Genomic DNA, 22,511 nt, shown 5'->3' with positions numbered 1-22,511 from the left:
TTCACTGACCTTGAAGCTGGCGCCCTTTGTACAAATCCTTTGTTTTGGTTGGGTGAGCTCTGGCACCATTATCACACTTAGGTTGTTCATATCTAAAGAACAAACAGAGAGAGAATAAAACCAGCCAAGGTTAATTGGATTTAGAACTAATTAATTTCCAATTGTGTAGTACAAACTAAACTTATATCTTCTTTTCTTCAGGGAATAACCTTGTTTTTCATTCAGAAAGGGCAATGCAAATTCATCTGCCTATTTCTCACTTACCTCAAAGACGCCAGCACATTTTATTCTCCTGGGGTTGATACCAAACTAAAAAACTCTGACCTATTCCAAAGCACATTCTATAGGGATGAAAACTGAGGAAGGAGAAAACTGTGAGGAACTGCTATAAAGTAATATATAACAAAAAATAATTTTGAAAAAACAGAAAAAAAAAAACCACAAAGCCAAAGTCAGGCTCTCCTCTCACCTACCAAATCAAAAAGCCATATCAATATGACAAATTCTGAAATCTGACAAGTGTTCACATTGGGAAACACTAGAGAAGCAGCTTGAAAATCACAGCAAGGCAGGTACTCTAGTCAGTTAGTACTGCAGCTCTAAAGCCATGTGCTACTGTATCTTCTCAAAAAAAAATTCGTTTACATGAGAAGCGTTAACCACGAACAGCTCACATTCTGAACAAGAGTGAAGAACTGACAGGGTTTCCAAGAGGAAGGGTCTTGGGCTGGAACAGCTTGAAATGGATTGGGAGAAAGACTGAATCTCCATCTACTACTGGAATATTCTGGTTCTTCTATTCTTCCTGAGTTTATTTAAAGCCACTTTGTTGGTCCCGCTGGTAAGAAGAAACTCTGCTATTTGTACTTCTAACAAACTTTGACTTAACACCACTAGCAATATCTTTTATGCAAGACCAAGAGGCATGGAAGCATCTGCTGCTGAATCCATTCTTTTTTCTCACAATGCCTCTATTGATGCATGATTTTTCACTCAGCTTGCTGAGAAATTTTACTTTTACTCGTTTTCCTAAAGTAGCTTGAAGCTGTAGAATTTAGTGTGTAGCATTTCAGAAAAAGTTTAAATTATCAGTTAAAAACACTTAGTTCCCCAAAATGACATTTACTGAGTAGCATACTAGAATGTCTAATTAAACCATACCAATCCAAATTTTTGGAACAAAATATTCTTTTTAAAAGCATTAAATGGTGGCTATGTCCTGGGTCTGGATCAGACTGCCCCTAAAAACAATACTCAAGTATTCTGACCTTAATTACCAGGTAGAATGAAAAAAAAAATCTTTTTTGATTGGAGTGCTTAATTTATTTCCACATCCTCTAATGAAACTGCCCACTGGCCCATCAAGTTTTGGCTGTTGCAAGAAGGTACAGTGTTGTTTCATGAACATGGGAGAGCTACAGGCACTTTTTTCCCCTAAAGAACAGCAGGAATAGAAGCTGCTTTGATAGCATGGGCCGGATTCAGACACCTGATGGATGATCACTTCAATCAGCCAAGAAAAGAGTGAAAGAGAAATACTCACTAATGCAGTATCTGGCAAACAGCCTGGTCTCTGGTTAATCTGATACCTGACTCTCCATTCCTCCTCTTCCGTTGTTGTTACTGCTCTGTGCCTACACTTTCTTTTTTGGCCTCTACTCTTCTACCTTTTTGGCTTATATTTTTGTTAAATACACATGTAGTTCCTCATATACAAACTAAATCTATTAAAGTCCAATGAGTGTTAAAATGCTATACTGTGAAAAGTCCACATTTAACTCTTTACAGCAACTGAAGAAAGACTAAATGAATCATTAGAAATTTACCACACAGGCACAGCCACACTAAGAACTGATAAGAAAAACACACTTGCCTCAGTTTTCAGGGAAAGAGTGGGAAAGGGATAGTATGTCAGAATGGAGCACTGTCAGGTTAAAATAATGTAGTCAATAGACATCCCAAGTTACTCTTCTGAATTTTAAAAGGGAAAGAATCTCTAGCAGTGAACGTGTATCTAGAGTCAACAAGAGCTTATGAAGACTGCTTTATACCTCTGAGCAGTCTGCTGAGAAGTACTGAGATTTACAGATGTACACAAAGCAGTGGAGAATGGAGAGTTTCACAAGAATTCTACAATGTGGGCAGCCTCATGAAGCAGCTGATTTATGTTATTTTTTAAGTTTGGAGAACCTTGTGCAAGCGGATTGGGCATTTCTTTGCCCATGATCCTAGTTGCCAAAACGTTGCGCGTGAGAACACGGACTTACGTCCCTACTGAACAAAAGCACTGAGGGTCATGCTATGTTGTTCAGGAGGCGTTGGAAGACAGCTGGTAAGGACCATACTGATAGACTTTCAGGGGGTCTGGTTTTGCACCCTTTAAATGCATTGCCTCCTTTTAGTCAAATGGATGTTTCTTCTAGGCTGTCATAAAAGCCAGCTTTATACCACAACTTCACCTATTTCTTGTTTTACTGTCTTAAACGTCCTAGAGTGGTGCTTCATTCACATATCTTTATTTTAACTCTAGAGATATATGGTTTTTTCCTGGAATATCTTCACTGACAAATGATTTATCTTTGCTTCAGATGACAGGACATTAGAAGGTAAATGAGTATTAATAACTTCCCTTCTTTTGGGGGGTCTCATTTAATGGGACTGCTATTTATTGTGGTATTCAGCGCCTGATGATATGACAAATTTCATCCTCATGAATGTATTCAAAACAAACAACATGCAAAATGCTAAGCTCTTCTGGCAACAGCTTCCCAGATCTGTATATCCTTTCACTGTTGTTGTCCCCTAGTGATTCGATCCAAATTTGCAGAAGAGAGATTCCAGAATGCAATGCATCCAGGAGTACTAATGTCGTCGGTTCCTGAAAGAGAGTTTTAACAGCTACTCTTCTAATATGTATTTTGCAGTGGAAAGCTGGAAGATAGCACACACGATTTTACATGAGCCCCTGGTTCTTTATACTAGGAAAGACTCACGTGTTCATCCTTTTCATTATATAAGCAAGAACTACAAAATTACAACTGCATATTTCTCATCATATTCTGATCCCCCTTTACTTCCCCCTGTTAGGGAAAAAAAGTTTAATTTTATCAACATAGAAAAAAAAAAACCAAAATAAAGAAATAATTAATAGGATTCCAGCCCACCTAAATCTTTCCCAGAAATGAGGTCTAGACACTCCTCTTAAACTCCAGGCAGTATTCCCACCTGCTTGTTTACCAGGACTGTAGATTCCTAAATACACCAGTCATTCTTTATTCAGTACGAAACTCCTAAAATTGAGTACTCTGCTTACCCATTTGTGCTCAGAAATGTCCTCTCTGGTCATATTACGAAATATTACTTCCTCAGAGCTCCACTGAGGACTCCACATAAATCCAGAAAAGCTGAACAAATTAAAAATGGTCAAGTCCACAGCAGCTGATCTTTTGAGAATTAGTCATCAGGCAGAGCACTCATCGAGCAAAAGAAAGATTTGTGTCTAAATCATATACATGAGATTGAATCCAACTTGTCAGCCTTCCAACTTCGGAGACAGGCAGCACAGTGAAAAAACTTCCTGCCATCCCTTCTCCCACACCTGAGTTACCGTGTAGTTGCAGAACACAAGAGGCCAGCAGACCAAAGAGGGAAAAAAAGATTAAGGCTGATTCTAGATCCATGGGTGATTCATGCAGGTGTTGGGAAGACCTAGTATTCCAGTCAGTGTGACAGTAGGAGCCAAAATCACATGCACTGCATGCACACTATAAATATGAATAGGAGAGAGAGCTGGTAGATTTTCAAGGATCGACACATCCACATTCATGAATGTTTCATCTGATGTGCAGTACATGGCAGGAAGCCTGCACAGATGAGTAAGGAGCATGTAACAAAATTCAGACATAAAAAGGAAGCATACGAAAGGTGGAAGCAGACAAGTGACACGGGAAGAATATGTAAACACAGTCCAAGTGTGCAGGGATGGCTTTAGGAAAGCAGTTTGCATGGCAGTTCATGTGGAAAAGCGCAGACACCCTGCCAGCTCAGGAGGTGAGTTTAATTGGTGGCCATCACTCTCTCAGAAGGAGTTTAGCTATGGTATCCACCCAGCAGAAAGCCATGTCCTCTCTACTTGCCAGAATGGCTGCGGCAACCCAGACAGAGCTCTCAGGAAAACACGCAGCTGTCCAGGTCTCGGGCTGCAGGCAGTGCTAGAGCTGGTAACAGATGGCAGCAGTGAGGACAGCTGTGTGATGTGTGACCGAGTGGACGACCTGCTCAGCCTGGTGGCAGAGCTGTGAGAAGAAGTAGAAAGGTTAAGGAGCATCAGGGAGTTTGAGAAAGAGAGAGACTGGTGGTGTCATGCTCTGCCCTCCCTGAGACAAGAACAGGAACCAGAAAAAAAACAAGATGAAGAGAATTCTGCATCCTCCTCCCACCAGGCTGAAGGCAGTAGTTTAAAGGAAAGGAGTGAACGGAGGCAAGTCCATGCTCAAGGCAGCAGGTGAACACCCTGCCTTCCCAGGTGCCTCTGTACAACAGGCATGAGGCTCTACAGGTGGAAAGTCAGTCAATGGATGCTGTGAATGATGGTCCATCTATACCAGAGATGTTGCCAGGGTCAGAAAGGCCTAATCCCCGTATCACAACCACCTCCACGATGAAGATGGGTAATAGTTGTAGGCGACTCCATTCTGAGGCGAACAGAGGGTGAAAAACAGTGATGTGTGACATTCCTCAGGGGTCAGTATTGGGACTGATGCTGTTTAACATCTTCGTTGGCAACATGGACAGTGGGATTAAGTGCACCCTCAGCAGGTTTGCTGATGACAGCAAAGTGTGTGGTGTGGTTGACATGCTAGAGGGAAGGGATGCCATCCAGAGAGACCTGGACAGGCTGGAGAGGTGGGCCTGTGAGAACCTCATGAAGTTCAACAAGGCCAAGTGCAAGGTCCTGCAACTGAGTTGGGGAAATCCCTAGCACAAGTACAGGCTGGGTGGAGAATGGATTGAGAGCGGCACGGAGGAAAAGGACTTGGGGGTGTTGGTGGATGAGAAGCTCAACATGAGCCGGCAATGTGCGCTTGCAGCCCAGAAAGCCAACCGCATCCTGGGCTGCATCAAAAGAAGCGTGGCCAGCAGGTGGAGGGAGGTGATTTTGCCCCTCTACTCTGCTCTCGTGAGACCCTGCCTGGAATACTGTGTTCAGCTCTGGAGTCCCCAACACAAGAAGGACATGGAGCTGTTGGAGTGAGTCCAGAGGAGGGCCACAAAGATGATCCGAGGGCTGGAGCTCCTCTGCTATGAAGACAGGCTGAGATTGTTGGGGCTGGTCAGCCTGGAGAAGAGAAGGCTCCGGGGTGATCATATTGCAGCCTTCCAGTACTTAAAGGGGGCCTATAGGAAAGCTGGAGAGGGACTTTTCACAAGGGAGTGGTAGTGATAGGACAAGGGGCAATGGCTTTAAACTGAAAGAGTACAGATTTTGATTAGATCAAAGGAAGAACTTCTTCCTTCTGAGGGTGGTGAGGCACTGGAACAGGCTGCCCAGAGAAGCTGTGGCTGCCCCATCCCTGGAAGTGTTCAAGGTCAGGTTGGATGAAGCTTTGAGCAACCTGGTGTAGTGGAAGGTGTTCCTGCCCATGGCAGGGGAGCTGGAACTAGATGATCTTTAAGGTCCCTTCCAACTCAAACCATTCTATGATTCCATGATTCTATGATTTTAGGAAGGCTTTTGACACTGTCTCTGATTACATTCTCATAGACAAACTGATGAAGTATTGGTTAGATAAATGAACAATGAGGTGTGTGGAAAAACAGCTGAACTTCCAGTCCTAAGGAGTTATGATGAGCAGCAAAAATTTCATCTGGAAAACCGTCACCAGTGGAGTTCCCCAGAGTTCAATACTATAGTAAATATTGTTTAACCTCTTCATTAATGACCAGGATGCTGGGACAGAGAACAATTTTAGCAAGTTTGCAGATGATATAAAATTGAGAGGAGTGGCTGATACACCAGTGAGTTGTGCTGCCATTCAGAGACACCTCAACAGGCTGGAGAAAAGGGCTGGCAGGAACCTCATGAAGTTTAAAAAAATGTAAATGCAAAATTCTCACACGTGGGGAAGGTTAACCCTCTGCACTAGCATGAGATGAGGGCCAACTAGCTGGAAACTAACTTTGTGGGAAAGGCCTGGGATTTCTGATTGACACTAAGGTAGTTATAAGGCAGCAATGTGCCCTTGCAGCAAAGGTGACCAACAGCTTCCGCTTCCTGGGCTGCATTATGAAGAATATTGTCAGCAAGTCAAGGGAAGTGATCCTTCTCCTCTCCTTCACACTGGTGAGACATATCTGAAGTGCTGGGTCCCGCTCTGGGCTCCCCAAAGAAGAGCGACATGGACATGCTGGAGAGGATCTAGCAAAGGGCTATAAATATGACTAAGAGACTGCAGCATTTGTCATAACAAGGAAAGGGTGAGAGAACTGGGGCTGTTCAGCTTGGGTAAGAGAAGGCTCAGGGAGGATCTTATTGATGTCTATAAATATTCAAAGAGTGGAAAATAAAGAAAACGGAGTCAGACTCTTCTCAGTGATGTCCAGTGACAGGAAAAGAGGCAATGGGCACAAAATGAAATATAGGAAATTTCATTTAAACCTAAGAAAAAGCTATTTTTTTAACTGTGATGGTGATCAAACACTAGAACAGGCTGCCCAGAGAGTCTGTAGATTCTCCATCTTTGGAGATATTCAAAGCCTAACTGGACATGGTCCTGAGCAATCTACTCTAGCTGGCCTTGCTTTGAGTAGAGGGGTTGGACTAGAGAATCTCCAGAGGTCTTTGCGAATCCCAACTATTCTGTGATTCTATAATAAAATGATACTCATAAAGAACTACAAAAAAAATCAGCAGAAGCCCTATTACCTGATGAGCACAAGAACATTATTTGGACTCAAATTAGAGAACAGGAACTAAGGCTCCATAAAATTATTTAAACTGTAATTCAAAGAAGGATTACCACTAAACCCAAGAAACAGTGAATAAAGCTAGGGGTGGAGAACAGAGGAAGAGCAGAAAAGGGAGCCTCTGGAATCTCTACAGAACATCTCTAGATCCTCCCACAACATGTGTACTGATCCTACAGTTTCAGAACCAAATTTGGACTGTTTTGTTTTGACAGTTTATGGATATCAACTTGCCAGAAACAGCAGATGGTCACTTCAGCTGGTACTGTAGTTGGCATGTTCTATCCTATGGTATAAACAGCTATCACAGCACTTGAAGAATACATGAAAAACACTCACCAAGAATATAATACTTTACAGCAACTTACTTATAATGTTTTTTCACAAACCTTATGCAAATGATAAAAAATGATTTAGCTTAAGCTTGAAAAGATTTCCTATTGCATCAAGATATCCATACTGCCCGCCAGCTTTATATGAGCTTCTGCAGCATTCCTTCAAGGGCCAAACCTCAATAACCAGCCTAAATAACATCTTTGGAAACTGATACTTGCCTTGCCTACATCTGCTTTATGTGGCTAACAACACTTTACCATGTATCCGGTTCAACTGAGATGACTGAACTCCAAGCTTCTATTAATAACACACTAAAATGATATTTCCTCTCCATGGGTTCCCAAGCAGTTGATCCATCAAAGCCAGTCATATGAAATAATTGAGGAGGTTGCTGGAAAAAAACCTGAACATTTCTGAGGTTGGACATGGTTTCTGTCATAGACCATCTTACTTGGTTCTTCTATATTCAGGCTAAGGAGTGTGAGTTTTCCTCTGGACTTATTAACTATCTGTTCCAAGCCTTGGCTTCCCACTACAAAACAGAAAGTGAAAAAGAGGACTAGAGCAGCAAAGTGCCTGTGACATTGCAGTGAAACAGTCTTTGGCCATCTGGAGATGGCCTGTAAGAGCCACTTCTTGTGGCTCTTAGAAATATTTCACTTCATCTTCACAGTGAAAGAAACCTAGATGATATAATTCCACTAGCAATAGAAACCTAGCTGCTAGTATATGCACACTAAGGCATCTTCTTACTACAGCTTTTGAGCACTGAACGTGTATTCCCTTACCTGGTTGATGTACCAGGGATGGGACGTCCCGTATCCACCAGAACACACCAGCAGTAGCCTGTGGAAGGATGGCACTGCACTGGTTTGTAGAGGCCACCCTGAGCACACTCTGGAATGAACACATTATCTTTCTGGGGCTGTTTAGCTTCCTCCAGGGCTGACTGAAGTTCTTGATCACATGATGATGCTTTTGGAAGGAAAAGAAAAAATACTGAAGAAGCTATACAGAAAGGACCCACTAGATTTATCAAACAGTTTTTATATCTTTTTTTGATTGCGTATAAGGATTGTATTTGAAGAGGCTTGCTACAGCTTAAATGCCAGCTACATTGGCTTATGCTGTGTACTGTTAGGAACTTTAGTTTCCTTTTCATGCAGCTGATTCACAATAGAATCCTAACAATATCTTGACATCCCCTTTCTTATACTAGATATAATCTACTGATAACCAAATACTTTCTCTGACACCTTAAAAAAAACCTCACCCACTCCACAGTCTCTAAACTACTGATTCTTTTCAGAGGGAACAGTAAAAACTCAACTTCTTAGGATTCCTTATATGAATTATTCAGCTAGATATTCATTTAAATGTTTATATTCTGCTCTTTCTTTCCAGTTTTGGAACAATCACTTCTTATAGTTAAAATTCTTCCACCTTCTTTTCTGACAATTCTGGTATTGGCAATGTATCATTTTCTCTGGAGACCAAAGACCCACAAGAAAAAGTAATACCTTTTTATCTCTGCATTAACAATATGTCCCAGATCTCTTCTGGATGTGAGAAAAGCTTACATGTTTACACATTTCACGCCTTTACGTGAAACTATGAACCACGGGGCAAAGAGCAGAAACTCTAGGGCCTGAGAATGCCAGTCAGTTGAAACCAATCAGCAAAAAAAAAAAAAATCCTTTGCTGAGGATTTTTGATCACTACTAAGCTGGTATATGTGGCACTGCAGAAATAATAAATGAGACAGACTACTCAAGCCATTATTTCTCTAGGAACTTTAAAGTCAATCTCCTATGATGTGAAATTTTGATGGTTAATATAATAGCTTCTGTATATTCCCGAACTAATCCAGTGAACAAAAATTAAATATTTGAAAAACAAGAATGTTGATAACAATAAGCACTCTACAAACACACAAATTACTGAAAGGAAAATTTCAAGTTACTAGAATTTGAATCAATAAAAGCTTCTCTTCAGTTAAAGAAAAGTCGGTTTAATGTTACCAAAAAAATCTGTGGGTAATATTTGCTCTTCTTTCAAGTCAGTTAAAGACTAGTGACACACTTGTTCTCTGAATCTCTAGCAGGATTTACTTCTTGATTTTTCACAGTTCAACACACAGAAGAACAAGCTGAATCCTGACTGGATTTTCTAGTGCATTTGTTACGAGTTTCAGCTTCCGTCTAATCTCATTTACTCTTATTCATAGGGTTCAGAAAATGCTTTGCAAATTGTAGACCAAAACTGATATAAAGTAACTAGTCGTGTCCGGAATGCTACTGCTCCTTGCCAGCTTCTTGCAAATGCACATGATCAATATCAGTAAGGATTCTGTTGCAAGGGGAAAGGTGGCAGGAAGTTAAACACCTTCACACTTCCAACAGCACACAATTCCATCTACATAATGGCCTAGTTTTCAAAACAGTGTATTTTGTTCCAATCCATGCAAAAGGTTTAAAAACCAACCATATCACTTGCTAACTTGATTATAAGGCACAGATGGCCTGTTTTTTCAGTTCTTTGGTTGTTTTCTTTTTTGCCTCTTTTGTTTCGTATGGTATTTGAGCAGGACAGCTAGATAAATTGATTGATTTTGCATGTGTTTGCCTTGATCTATCCACTGACATAATCAGAGATTGAATAGCTCTCAAAACACCAGTGTTTAGATAATAAACTGTACTGAGAGAATCAGTGTAGTGAAGATAGAAAGGCTCCTTTAAAAAAGGGAAATAGCTAATTATTTGCATGTTAAAACCTTCACAGAAATAGCTATGGTTTCACAAATTAGAAATCCATCACCAACATCATCTTAGAATAGTCAAAATAAATCTTTCCTTCAGTGAATCTGGATTATGATGATTATCAAGTTACAAAACACGACAATCCTGGAAAACACATCACTTAGCTTAGTTGTTCACTTTTTATGTTTTGTATATAATCAAGTAAAAAGGAGCAAAAGAGGTGAAGCAGCTGCAGTGAGAGGGAGGAAGTCATTACTCCTCTTGTAACTTTGCTAAATTCTTTTCTCATTCATACTGATAAACCTTGGGACCATTCCATTAGCTACTGTGACCTTCTCTCATTTTACATCCTCGTAACTAGCAACATAATCTGGCAGATGTGCAGGTATTATTATTTCCTGCAAACCCAGAGGAGCGATACATTTTCCTGCTCTCAGCTTTGTTTAGAAAATACATTGGCATACAGAGACTACATAGTCAGGTCATCCAAATAGACTAAACGTACATGCACAGAGAGGGTGTGATGGAGAATTCCCAGCACAGAAGCAGATACGGACTGTTTCAGCTGTGAGCATAAACTACACCACCTAATTTCTGGGCAGCTCTAGTTTCCACTGACTGAAACAACCAGCAAAGGGCTGCACCACTGGCTCAAAACCACTGGAGCCATGGGCCAGGGCAGCCACCTGCATTATGGTGGTTTAGGAGCAGGTGTTACAGACCTAGATAAACAGTCTTTACTCTCCTGGGTGACTTGGCAAGGCAAGGTTTTCTACAAGCTGCTGCTCAAGCTAGAAATTTGTCTCTTGTGCACTTGCTCAGGTTTGTCCTGGTCCTTTTTCCCCCTTAAATCCGGTTTTAAGTTTCGTAGGTACAGAGAAGCAGTATTATGGGAGAGATGTCAAAGGAGGGTGGTGGATGTGGCTTATGGCCTTAGGAGGGACAGTCAGAAGACTGATGGAACTTAACATTTCAAGTGAGACTGGAAACAGGACAGCTAATGACAGTAATCAAAGGAAGGTTTAAAGATAAAAAGGAATGTTCTTACTGGAAGAAGTCTATGAAAAACAGACAAAAAAGTAGGATTCATACCAAACACCAAGGTAAAAGTCCTGTACCTGGGAGGAGTCTAGTGATGAAAAGTCTGCCTTTGAAGAGCAGCATCAGCACAGGCATTCAAGACAAAAAAAAAAAACATATAAAAGAAACTATGGTATTTTCAGGAAGGACTTTCCCCTTCTTGGAACCCTTAATTTCTTACTCTTCCCCTACAGATGGGAAACTGTAACAAGAAGAGGAATCTATCATTAGTCCTGAATTAGTTGTCAGACAAAATGTAGATTATTTTTGACAAATTGGAAAAAAAATAAATTAGTGTGATGGACACCAAGTCTGGCATTTCTCTATGTGCCAAATCACTCAGCCTTATTACAAATCCGCTGAATCCAGTTCATTCATTTTATTCACCAGAAGTGCAGAGTAGTTTATTATTTTCCTCCCTCGCACAATGGCTAATGAGCTTCAGGTCGGCTACCAGGCAATCTGCTTAGTGACTGCCCAAGAGAGTCATTTCTACAGAGTCCAATCCTTTTGTACACTTTTGGCATGACCATTTGTGCCACCACTACTACTTCCCTGTTTGTTGTCCCCACTACAACACTGTAGAGGAGGAAAACTGCTCTAAAGTGCTTACTTATAATCCTGCCTGCTTTTCCCAGAACCAGAATATTTGTCCTCAGTGTAATTTCCTCTTTGAGGGAACCGTTCATTCCCTTTCAAACTTTTCTTTCAATTATTTACAAGAGGAGTACTGGAAAGATGCAATTGTAGCCTTGTGATAAGTAAGAGCTCTTATCACAGAGCTACCATACCGCTGCAAATAATTGCCTTTGTAATGTCAGAAGAGTCATGGTCAGCAAATGTTCATTTGCCAGGAGAACCAGTGATAAATGTCATTGACTTAGAAAATGTCAGACAGTTTGTCCAAACAATCTGACAACAACTACGATCTGGAACCATAACAGATGGATGCCAGAAGTTCATAAAATGAACAGTACAGAAAAAGATCTATGCCACAATAAAAGTAGGATAAATACCTTAATCGTTAAAATACATCAAACTTTCTACGGAATGTGCTACTACAATAACATTCCTTCTGGAAAGAGAAAAGTACTGACACTCCAGCTTCTTCTTTTCAGGGAATATGCTTACACTGTTGTTATTTCACTTAGTTCCTTCAGTTTTGTCTTGATGAAAAAAAGGATGTTTTTCCAAGCATGTTGGTTCAATAAAATAGTTAGACATGCCGAAAAATCCTTTCCCCATAGTCTACCATGTTAGCCAGCCACACTGTAGCTCAGCTAGGATCCTTAATTTCAGGTTGATAAACCTTCCTGAAGTTTCTACGCAAAACTGTGTTTTACTCTAGGTTCATAAGCGTTAGTGATTCAACACACAAATTTTAATCATGTAAGGAAACACACCTTTTTGCCTAGTTTTACACCAAGAGCCTTTGTACCACCCAATGACCACCTACTTACTCTGAAAAAAAAAAAAAATTAAATGATGAAGTAAAACTTTTGCTCACCACTGAGTTCAAAAACCTGCTTTAAATGTGACGTATGTTGCTTTTCTTATGTCATATGGCTATTCCATCTCTTCCCTTTTTACTTTAAATGTTAGTTACTAAATACACTTTTCCTGTTACTAAATACACTTTTCCTGTTCTGGTTCAAGATACCTTCATAGTCCATTACAAATAACCAGCTGAAATGCTGCATCTTCTGTCAACGAGACAGATACTCCAGCTAATGACAAACTTTGTGGATAAGTTTCATGTTTTGTATAAAATCTTGAGTCAGTTCTTGTTGCTAATGATCAATTCTCCCTAAAAAAAAAAAAACAGTCTACATTTCAATCAATCAAGTTAATTTACATGAACAGAAAAAGACTTCAATAGTAGTAGGGTATAACACTTATTATGAAGCACTATAATTTTATCATTTATTATTAAAAAGTCCTTATTTATGAAAGACTCGGTTTAGTCATCTCTGATAGGTTACTTAAATTGTTAATTAATGTTTACTAAGGGATGTACTGGAGGAAAAAAGAGGTGAGCTTTCTGGAAAAGTCGACCTGAAAAGAACATGTAACCTCCCATTTCTCTGTGGCATATATAAACACCAAGCACTGTATTATGTAAGTTATGATAATTATCTTGTTAAGTCTTGTAACCGGAGAGGTTTAGCTCCTTGTTTCAGAAATTCTGGCAATTGTTGTGCTGTGTCTTATCACAGCTTTTCCCAACACGTGGAATTTTGATGATTATAAATTTATTTTTTTTTTTTGCTTAAATGTGAGTTGCTGTATTTAGGTCTAAATTTCAGTGTGTTCTGCAGAAATGAGTTGTCAAATCTGCAGAAAATTATAAAGGCGTGTGTATGCTACTTTAACATTTCCTGCCACTATACAAACATTTCCTTCCAATTTCCTCAACCCCACAATGTGTATATGACAAACAGAATCCTTTCCAAGAAATTCTGTTTCCAGTTGATTCCTTCTCCCTCCTTTTCTCATTACCATAATAGGTCATGAAAGGACAATTTAAACAGCCTGGTTTCCAGGGTAAAGGGATCTTTTATTAGGGCTTGAAGCTCAATGTCACCTATAGAAAGCAGGTAACAAGAAACCTGTGAACAAAAACACTCCGAAAAGTGATACGCATGCTCTGGAGGAGTGCAGTGTAACATTAGAGAGAGTTAATATTGCAGTTCTCCCATGTTTCTGAGAGCGTATACAGAGTATATTCATGTCCACATTTCAGTATAGAGAGACTTAAATTGCATGACAATTTCTGCTAATTAAAATGTTACGCAAATCATCTGTCTGTCCTAGTTAATTAAACCTAATTTAGGCACCTCTTCAGAAGACTTCAAATATTGATTTACTCAAGTTCGGTGCTAGTTTATTTCAAAACCATAATAATTAGGATGCATAAACAGTCATCCTATTGACACCCATACAACCCTCCAACAAATTCACATCTCACGGGGATAAGAATTTTATCCATTTTCTTAGGATGAACCTTCCTTGAACCAGCGAAGTTAATAGGCCCTGAGGAAACTGATTACAATGTGTTCTTATATTTTCAACTAGTTTTCATAGTCTTCAAATTTCATTGAATGGATTTCCACTTACACTACACCAAATTGTATTTCCACATATGACCAAAATGTTCACTTGAGAAAGGCAGTGGGAAGTGGGATAATTTCTATTCAAGCTATGCTCTCCCTGCGGAAGAATTTACGTTGACTGGATGGCAAAATGATCCATTATAGCAGTAGCCCTGTTATTCCTTACTCCATCAAACATGCATCTTCAAGGTAAATGAGCAGGTTCTTTACCATTCACTGACCAATTCCATCACCCAGAATGCATCACATCTGTTCCTGCTATACACAGCATCCAAGGAAGCATGTTAGCTAATATAAATGAAAAAAAAATCCTTAAATTATTTCATTCTAGTGAAGGAGAGGTGTAACACCACAGCTTCATATTCTTTCAGTGTTTCCAGTCTGTGTTTAGACCTTCTGTAGCATGACAGATTTCTTCTCTTAAGAGGTAGATGAGGTGGTATAATGCAGTTTAAGATGTCAATCTCATACTCGTTATGCACACGAAGTTATTTTCTCATCCCTTATGGCCAGAGTATGGGCATCCCACACTAACCTCACTAACCTTTCTTAAGAAGCCCTCTTCTTACAAGAATTTGCCTGCCTGCCCTCTCTTGATTGTTTCAGATAAACTCATCTCTAACAGAAATCAAGTGCATCTCAATGCTACAAACAAATGCAGGAACAGCTTTACTCCTGCTACTAGATTCTTATAAAGACTATTCATAAAGCTAAATCAAACAAAGATTATTGCTGTGGCCCAATCTTCCCCTAGTCTTCCCCCAGCAGCAATCCATGGAAAAATACCCACCAAATTCCATGGACAATATATCAGTCCTCAGCTGAATATATTCACATGCAAGTATGTTTCCAATTAAGCCTAGTATTTGCTCATGGATCAAGTACTGATTGTAAGGAATAGGTAACATTAATAAACACTCAACCTTAGTCCCAACTTCTAGATGGCAACCAAAACCTAAGACTAGATTACAGTATTAATACTCATCTGGCGCCACATGTTTTGGTTTACATTAGGTTCAGATACATATCAGCATGAGGGTTCTCAAGGCCTGGAGAAAGCTGGCAACATTCCTACCCATACTTATTCTTGTTTGCAAAAACTTGTGGGAACCAAATATTTCAGGCCCCTTGTGTGCATTTGCAGAGTACTCTCAATGTACAGCTGATCACTGTTTAGCACTTTTGGAGCTTGGGTAGATGCTTGTGGCTAAACACAAAGCTCATGGCTTCAACACGGCCCTAAAGATTAATTTATGTACTTTACTCCACTGAACAAAGCAGGATAAATTACAGACAGATGCTCTCATTCATCTATGTGATTTCATGTGCAAAGACATTGTAAATACACAAGAAGGATCATCTGGAAATGTACATAAAGATCCAGAACACAGAAACAACCAGATCCCATAAATAAGAAAATATTCTTATTTAGATTGAATAAAACAGTAGGGTGAGATCTGTCCACTAACTTGATGAAAACTCAGAGAAGCTAGTCTTAACTCACAAGCACAACAGAATCTGAAAATATAATACTGTTTAAGTATTAGCATTTACTCCTCCTGTAGATAATTGACATGAAGTTAGTATAAATTAGATTATAAATCTGAGTTATTTCAAAGACGCATTTTGCATTCGAGCCAAAATGTATATTCTCAATATCCTGAGTTAAATATTTATTATACCATCTACAAAATGTGAGAAAGCAGTGAACCAAGAGTAGCACATTTTTGTTAAATCTTTAACAGCAGTGTGTGAAAATGATAGCAAGTCTTTGCAAAGCAGATTGCATTAGCCAGGCTTGATCCAAGGTCTGTTTACACCCTGCCCTCTATGCTGGATCTTTGAATGCAACCTTAACACAAATCAAAAATCCTTTTAAGCCAGCTGGTCAATCACATGGCATCAAGCTTCACAAGGACAGTGAAAAATCTTCTGGTCCTCTGAGGAGATGAGGCCCCTCATTCCCTTTTGCTTATGAGTTGAGGACATTCACTCAATTACAAGGCTGAACAAGGATAGCTCATCATCTCCGGGTGCTCTTGACTTTGTTAACTTGACTCCCGTAAAATACGAGAGGATACTGCCCCATCCTGCAAGGATACAATTGAAAGCAGTTATTTGCCAAATGGGATGAAAACTGGTTTTCTTACCCAAGAGGAAACATCAGTTGCTATTATTGCTAGACATGGCTGTCTCAGCCTTTCGAAGCAGAGCAGCACCATGGTGCTCAAACTGCAAAACCAACCAAACAAAAAAGCCACTGCCCAAAATTACATCAAATGTAAATCACTGACTTTTCCCAAACACAGTGGCTAGCTGGCCAGTTTGCTATAGCAATCTAAAGGCTCATTCATTAAACAAAATTGCGCAAAGCTACCATTCTTTCTTTATGAGTATATTGACCAGCAAATGTTAGTCTTCTGCCAGTGGAAAAATCTCTCATTTTTAAAGAAATATTTGAAGTGAAAATAAAGCTGGATCACTTTTTCCACAGAGCTGTGAAAATGAAAGTCTTTGCCAGGTGAGCTGAGGGTAAGTATTTGTTTGAATAGCTCTACTAAAAATTACAAAACAAAATGTGCAAGCTGGGGTGCCTAAATTCATACTTTGGCACTTAAATAAGTCAGCCAGCTTACAGGAATGTTTATCAACCACGCACTTCCCCTCACAGAAACAGGGGTTGTTTCTGTTCACCATTTGGGAAACTGAGATACTTACATCAGCGCCTGGACATGACTTTGGATACATGACCTTAGGAACCCAAATAATTTTAATTTCAGAGGTGTACAGTGGCATCGCTGGCTGCAGTTTGTGCCACATTACTGCCATTGGTCCACACTGCTAATGCTGTTGGCACCACGTAGTGTTTTCCAGCCTTATTGCTTAACTGCTGTCTGAGGTGGCTGCACTCCATCTATGCTTTATTTCCTAAGTAGCAGCTCATTTCCAACTACCTTACAGATAGTTCCACTGCGTAAATACTTACTCAAGAGGTAAACAAGATTGACATAAGAATCAAGCAATCTTTTTAATTCACATATTTGTGAATTTTTTTTCATAATTAATGTAATTATTGCATAATTCTTACATTTGTTTCACTACACCATCTACTGTGACTACGGTGCTTGCGACGTGGGCTGCAAAAAACAGCAATCTCAACTCCCTATATTGGCACGTGAGACAAAAATTGTCTCCCCATGTGCTGCCAGGGCACCTGATTGCTGAGGCGAGCCCTGGGAAAGCACAAGCAAAGTAGGTATCGCCATGTTCTGCCATGGTTTCTCCACAGAAGAAGGAGAACAACTCTAGGCTGAGCTAGACCTCCCTAGGTTCCCCACTCAGAGGGCTTGCCTTGTGCAGGCACCCTCTGCAACCTGCTCATGTGCTCTGCACCCCATCCATGTGTGTCCCACAGACTGTCTCAGTTCAGTGGTGCTGGTGGAAGGCTAAGCGATAAAGTGTAGTGGGATTTTTGATTGTTATATCTTCTCAGATTTCACTGTAATAATCTCAGACCACAAGGACATGAATCCTGGCTACTGACAGAGAAGCCAGCAGGAGGCAGCAGGACTTTTGACTGGTTTATGAGAACGTGATCCGAGGCACGCAGTTAAAAAATATGCAGATACATTAAAAAAATGAGACTTATTTTGCATTTAGGTAGTTCTCCTTTACATGTCTCCGAGTATCTCACAAAATGGTCAATATAACATGCACCTCTGTCTAATTCATAGCAGATTGGATGGGCATTACCGAATGGTAAGGATTTGGCTCTTGACACTTAACGGGAATATAAAGATTAAACAGGCTATTGAAACAGAAATTCTCCTTTCTTCTTCAGTGTTTCAGGGAGTGTTACTTTGACAGCCATAATGCAAAAGTTTATGTTACCATCATTCCCACAGCCTCTTCTGTGGCTAAGCAGCACGATTCCACCTCCGTGGCTCTCAGATATATACCCTTCAAACCTGCTTGATTTAAAAAATCTCAATATTTAAAAATCATACTAATGCTGATAATTGCACCCCTAAAAGCTAACTAATAACAGATTAATCAAAAACTGGCCACTTTTACACTGACTTGCTTTTCTTCATCTTTCCCAAGAGAAGGCAAGAAGCAGGTGGAAAACGAGCACACACATTATTGCTTATGTCTCTAATTACAAGAACTGTGTTGTGCCATGAAAAGTCTTTTAACAGCAAGAAGCAATTTCTGTAAAGTGTTGTCATCTGTTGAGTCACACTGCTTCCAGAACGCAGTAAGTCTTGTCCTCAGTATGAGATTCGAGAAATAACGTGAACATGAAGCCTGGTCAAAAGGTAACTGCACTGCTTTAACCCTGCACAAATCCGAAGGCTCATTTTAGATTAAATGCTGTACAGGTCTTTCTCCCCGAGCACACTATATCCAAACCACACTATTTACATGGCACGTAAGAAGTCAGGATTTGTAACAGGAGAGGTACGGGCTTCAGATAGAAGACTGTTTACTGATTTTGGACGAGTTATGCGTGCAATAAAGAAGATGAGCCAAAGAAGAGTAAAAGCCAATAAGAATACTCTAATACTAATACTATTTTAATATAGTTTTATGTAGCTCTTTCTTTTTTTTTTCTTTTCTCATATGGCCATGGTTAAACAGCTCAGTTAGTGCTTTGGTTTCAAGAGCAAAGCCAAATCTTTGGCTTGGCTTTACCTTCAAACTTTGAGAAAAAACAAGGGCAATCTGAATTAAAAATAAAAATGCTAATTCCACCCTATTTTCATCTCTGTTTTCAAAAATAAATAGTTCTCTGAAGTGTAGATAATGCTAAATATGGTGTGATAGTGAAACATCCCTATGCTTTTGAAGAATATCCTATCTTACTGAAAATCCCAGGCCACAAATTCTGCTCCTGTAAACTGGAACCGTTCTACTGTACACAGTAGAGATCACCAACAGAAAAGTCAGTCCCTAACTTATCCAGAACAACTTTAAAGGCTTCTTTGCCTTTGCAAAGTCGCAAAGCCAAAGACTTTTTGAACCAGTAAAATCAGAATTTTAAAGTGTGACTAATGATCCTTAATCCTTTACAATCCAGGGTCACTTTAAGTGCTCAGAAGATTATTAGTTTTAAGTGTTTAACCTACCACAGAAATGACCTGTAACAATGGAATAAGCCTTGCATAAATACTTCCTAACAATCCATTGTGTGTCAGAGAAAAGAGCAGGTTTCAGAAAGTGTTATTTTTCAGTGTTTGCTTAGCTTGTTTTCCCCAATATTTTCAACCTTTTCAGACCTGCTCCCATCCTCTCTCTCCACATACACATGCACATCTACCTCAGGCCTCATTTATTTTGAATCTCTCTACAACAGAGAAAATCTGAAGGACTGGTTTTGGCAGAACTGTTCAAATAAAACAGATTCTAAATATTTAACTTTTCCAGATAACCAGCATCACAGGAAACAGCAATGTTGGCGTTCAGTCACCTAATAAGGAAACGTTTTTATTATTGCTTACGTGAAGACAGTTCTGTTATTCTTTCTACATGTTATACATTGTATGCTTTGTTTTCTTTTTAATTTGGGAAGTTTAAAGGTTGTTGGATGCCTTGAAAATAACACAAAAGGAAGCTCAGTGCATGATGCTCCCAGGGGGCTGTGAAACTGTTGCAACCAGAGCTGTTGCTGATTAAATCTGTCTATTGTTATAAAGCATTCTGGGCCAAACCAATCAACCGCTGGCATAATTAATGAAGTCCACAAGGGACTTTAGTGGGACTTGTTTTCATCAATCAGAAGGAACAAACACAGGCTAAAGAAGAGTGGAAAAGTCTCTGTATTTAAAAATCTACTTGCCTTGGGTCACGCTTGTGAATAACTACAGTACACTCCCATAGCAAGTACCACTGAATGCTAGAAATTTTACCTCATATATGTAGGCTCATTTAGATAAAGATAACATGGAAGTGAAGACACAGGTTCTCCCTTGCATCCAAGTCGTGGGCATCCACTTTCTGCTTGTGTTCTACATATATATTTATTGCAATCATGCAATGGCAGGTACGGTTTGCAGAAAGAAGGGAAGGAATCTTTGAACTTGTCAATCAGTTGCAAGGAAAAAGGGTGAAAATCCAATATCATGATTTACATTACTGAAACAAAGAAATCAACAAATAAAACAAAAGGCAGAAAGTCTAGATTCAAAATTGCAACTGAGAGAAAGGGTTTATATTGTGCCTTTTCATTTAGATAAATGGAACTATTTCAACTCATTTTTCTTCACTTCTACCTCCTGTAATACATAAGTCTGTAAAGCTTCTTACTGTATTCAATAGACCTGTACTAGACGCTATTTCAACCATCTCTCTGCAAAAACTTCTTCTTCTGCTGGCATTGATCTGTCCAGACTGCAGCAGCCCTCCCAGAAGCAGAGGCAGAGTTAGAGCCCTGGAGTTCCTGGCTAGCTGCCACAAATGTAAGCAATGAAACCACACTGTCTCTCTGCGCTGGCTGACGTCAGATGCTTTCGCATACAACACTTTGTAGGCTGCTTAAGTCTCCTCATTGTCATCCTGAGGAAGTAAAATTGGCATAGAATATAGGCCAAGAATCTGATAGCACTGGTCATTCAGACTCACGGTGTTGATGTTATGACACTTGCATTGAGTTCTATTCGAAAAATACAAATGAACTTCCACAAAAAGCTCACAGCCTTGACTACAGAAACATTCTTACTTTAAAAAGCACTGGATTAATGATGAGCATATACCCCAGTAGCTTTAGAATTACACACCTAGTTGCTCCCCATGTTTGGTATCCTTCACTATGGATACCACAACCAGACAAGATATCCCTGAAACGGTCTCTGAAATCCTACATAGATGCGTAATGATACCTTTCCATGCTTATTCGATTTAGAAATCAAACTGTCTGTCCCATCCATTGCATTGTTCGACTGGCAGCTCCTACGAACTCTCAGCTTGTTTTTGGAGTCACTGCATTTTCAGAATACAATCTGCAAATGCATAGCGTGATCTACAGCCTTCATTCCTTGGTGTTCAATCTAGCCTTTGGCTGTAAGAGTCAAAAACAGAAGGTGGAAGAATAGAAAGATGAGAAATCAGTGTTGCAAGAAAAGCCTAAAACAGCAGCATTTGAGATTGCAGAATGATAGTTAAGCAAAAATGGAGAAACATGCAGTGAAGATCAGCTATTGACAGAAGAGAAAGCAGACTGCAGAGAAAGGACTGGAAACATAACAGGGAATAGTGTGTGCAACCAACAGTGAGGATGATTAATTATGCTAGAGATAACAGAGAGTCTGATAAAATTGCATAAGGCTCCAATAAAAGCACGTTTGAAAAAAGGTGAATTAAGCTTAAAGACAGTGTTCTGACCCACAAGCTTTCTTACTCAATTGTACAGGGGAAAAAAAGATCCGAAGGAAGGCATTTTTCCTCTAGCCTTGCTGTGAACAGGGGATGCTCCGTATAAAAGTCACATAGGCTCATTTTAACAAGTGTATTGAAAAGGTAACTGCACCATGACATCCTTGAGGCTAGCGCTATGGATAGTTAGGTGATATTATATTCTCAGACATGCATGAAGGTATTCATGAATATTCAATGCTTCTGAATATGACTTCAATGTGCAAAACACATCACCTCATCTAGAGAGAATGAAGTTGTACAGAAAGGTAATAAAGAGAAAATACTTTGTTCACTCTTTCAGCTGACAATACAAGTGGAGTAGCTAAGCCCTTGTGCTGACAGCACATCCATTAAAGTCGAGAGGAATTTCAGCTATGCAATAGCAGAAGGATTGGGGTGGATCGTCCTGTTATCACTGATCCAACAGACTGATCTACCACATACTAGCTACTTAAAGAAATTAGTGTGCACTGTGATTCCAAAAGAGGCAATAACATCATTGGTCCAATATCACTAATGTCCTCATTTAGAGGAAAATTAAAATAAAAATAAAAAAAAAAAACACCTCCAGGCCTGATTCTCTTCTCTCCTTATGAATCTTCCAGTGGTGTTACCCTTCTGACTGCAGAGTCACTCCTATTTACACTGCTCTGAGTAAAATGAGGCTTCATGCCTGCTGAAACTAGACCATCTCTTCATACAGTCATTTGCTATTATTGCATTGAAGTGTTTAGTTTAAGGGATGAACCACAGGATGTGTGACTATATTAGAAGTCACTGTTTCACACTCGGGATGTTGGTAAGGAAAGGGGGAAAAGTGACCTTTCAAGCCACTGACATTTAT

The 22,511-nt window shown here is 39.7% G+C and overlaps 1 protein-coding gene across 1 annotated transcript in view; it reads right to left on the bottom strand.

Moving 5' to 3' along the window:
* Window positions 1-22,511, bottom strand: part of SMOC2 (SPARC related modular calcium binding 2) — a 148,024-nt gene that overhangs the window by 37,443 nt on the left and 88,070 nt on the right. Inside the window, exons 8-9 of the mRNA XM_086627135.1 lie at window positions 8,091-8,277; window positions 10-92 (exon numbers count right to left, since the gene is read on the bottom strand). Of these exons, the coding sequence (XP_086483261.1) occupies window positions 10-92; window positions 8,091-8,277 (270 nt within the window). The remainder of the gene's footprint in view (window positions 1-9; window positions 93-8,090; window positions 8,278-22,511) is intronic.

The sequence above is a fragment of the Tauraco erythrolophus genome, chromosome 2 (genome assembly GCF_009769465.1).
Source record: "Tauraco erythrolophus isolate bTauEry1 chromosome 2, bTauEry1.pri, whole genome shotgun sequence".
Taxonomy (NCBI): Eukaryota; Metazoa; Chordata; class Aves; order Musophagiformes; family Musophagidae; genus Tauraco; species Tauraco erythrolophus.
This window is presented reverse-complemented; position numbering and strand designations above follow the sequence as displayed.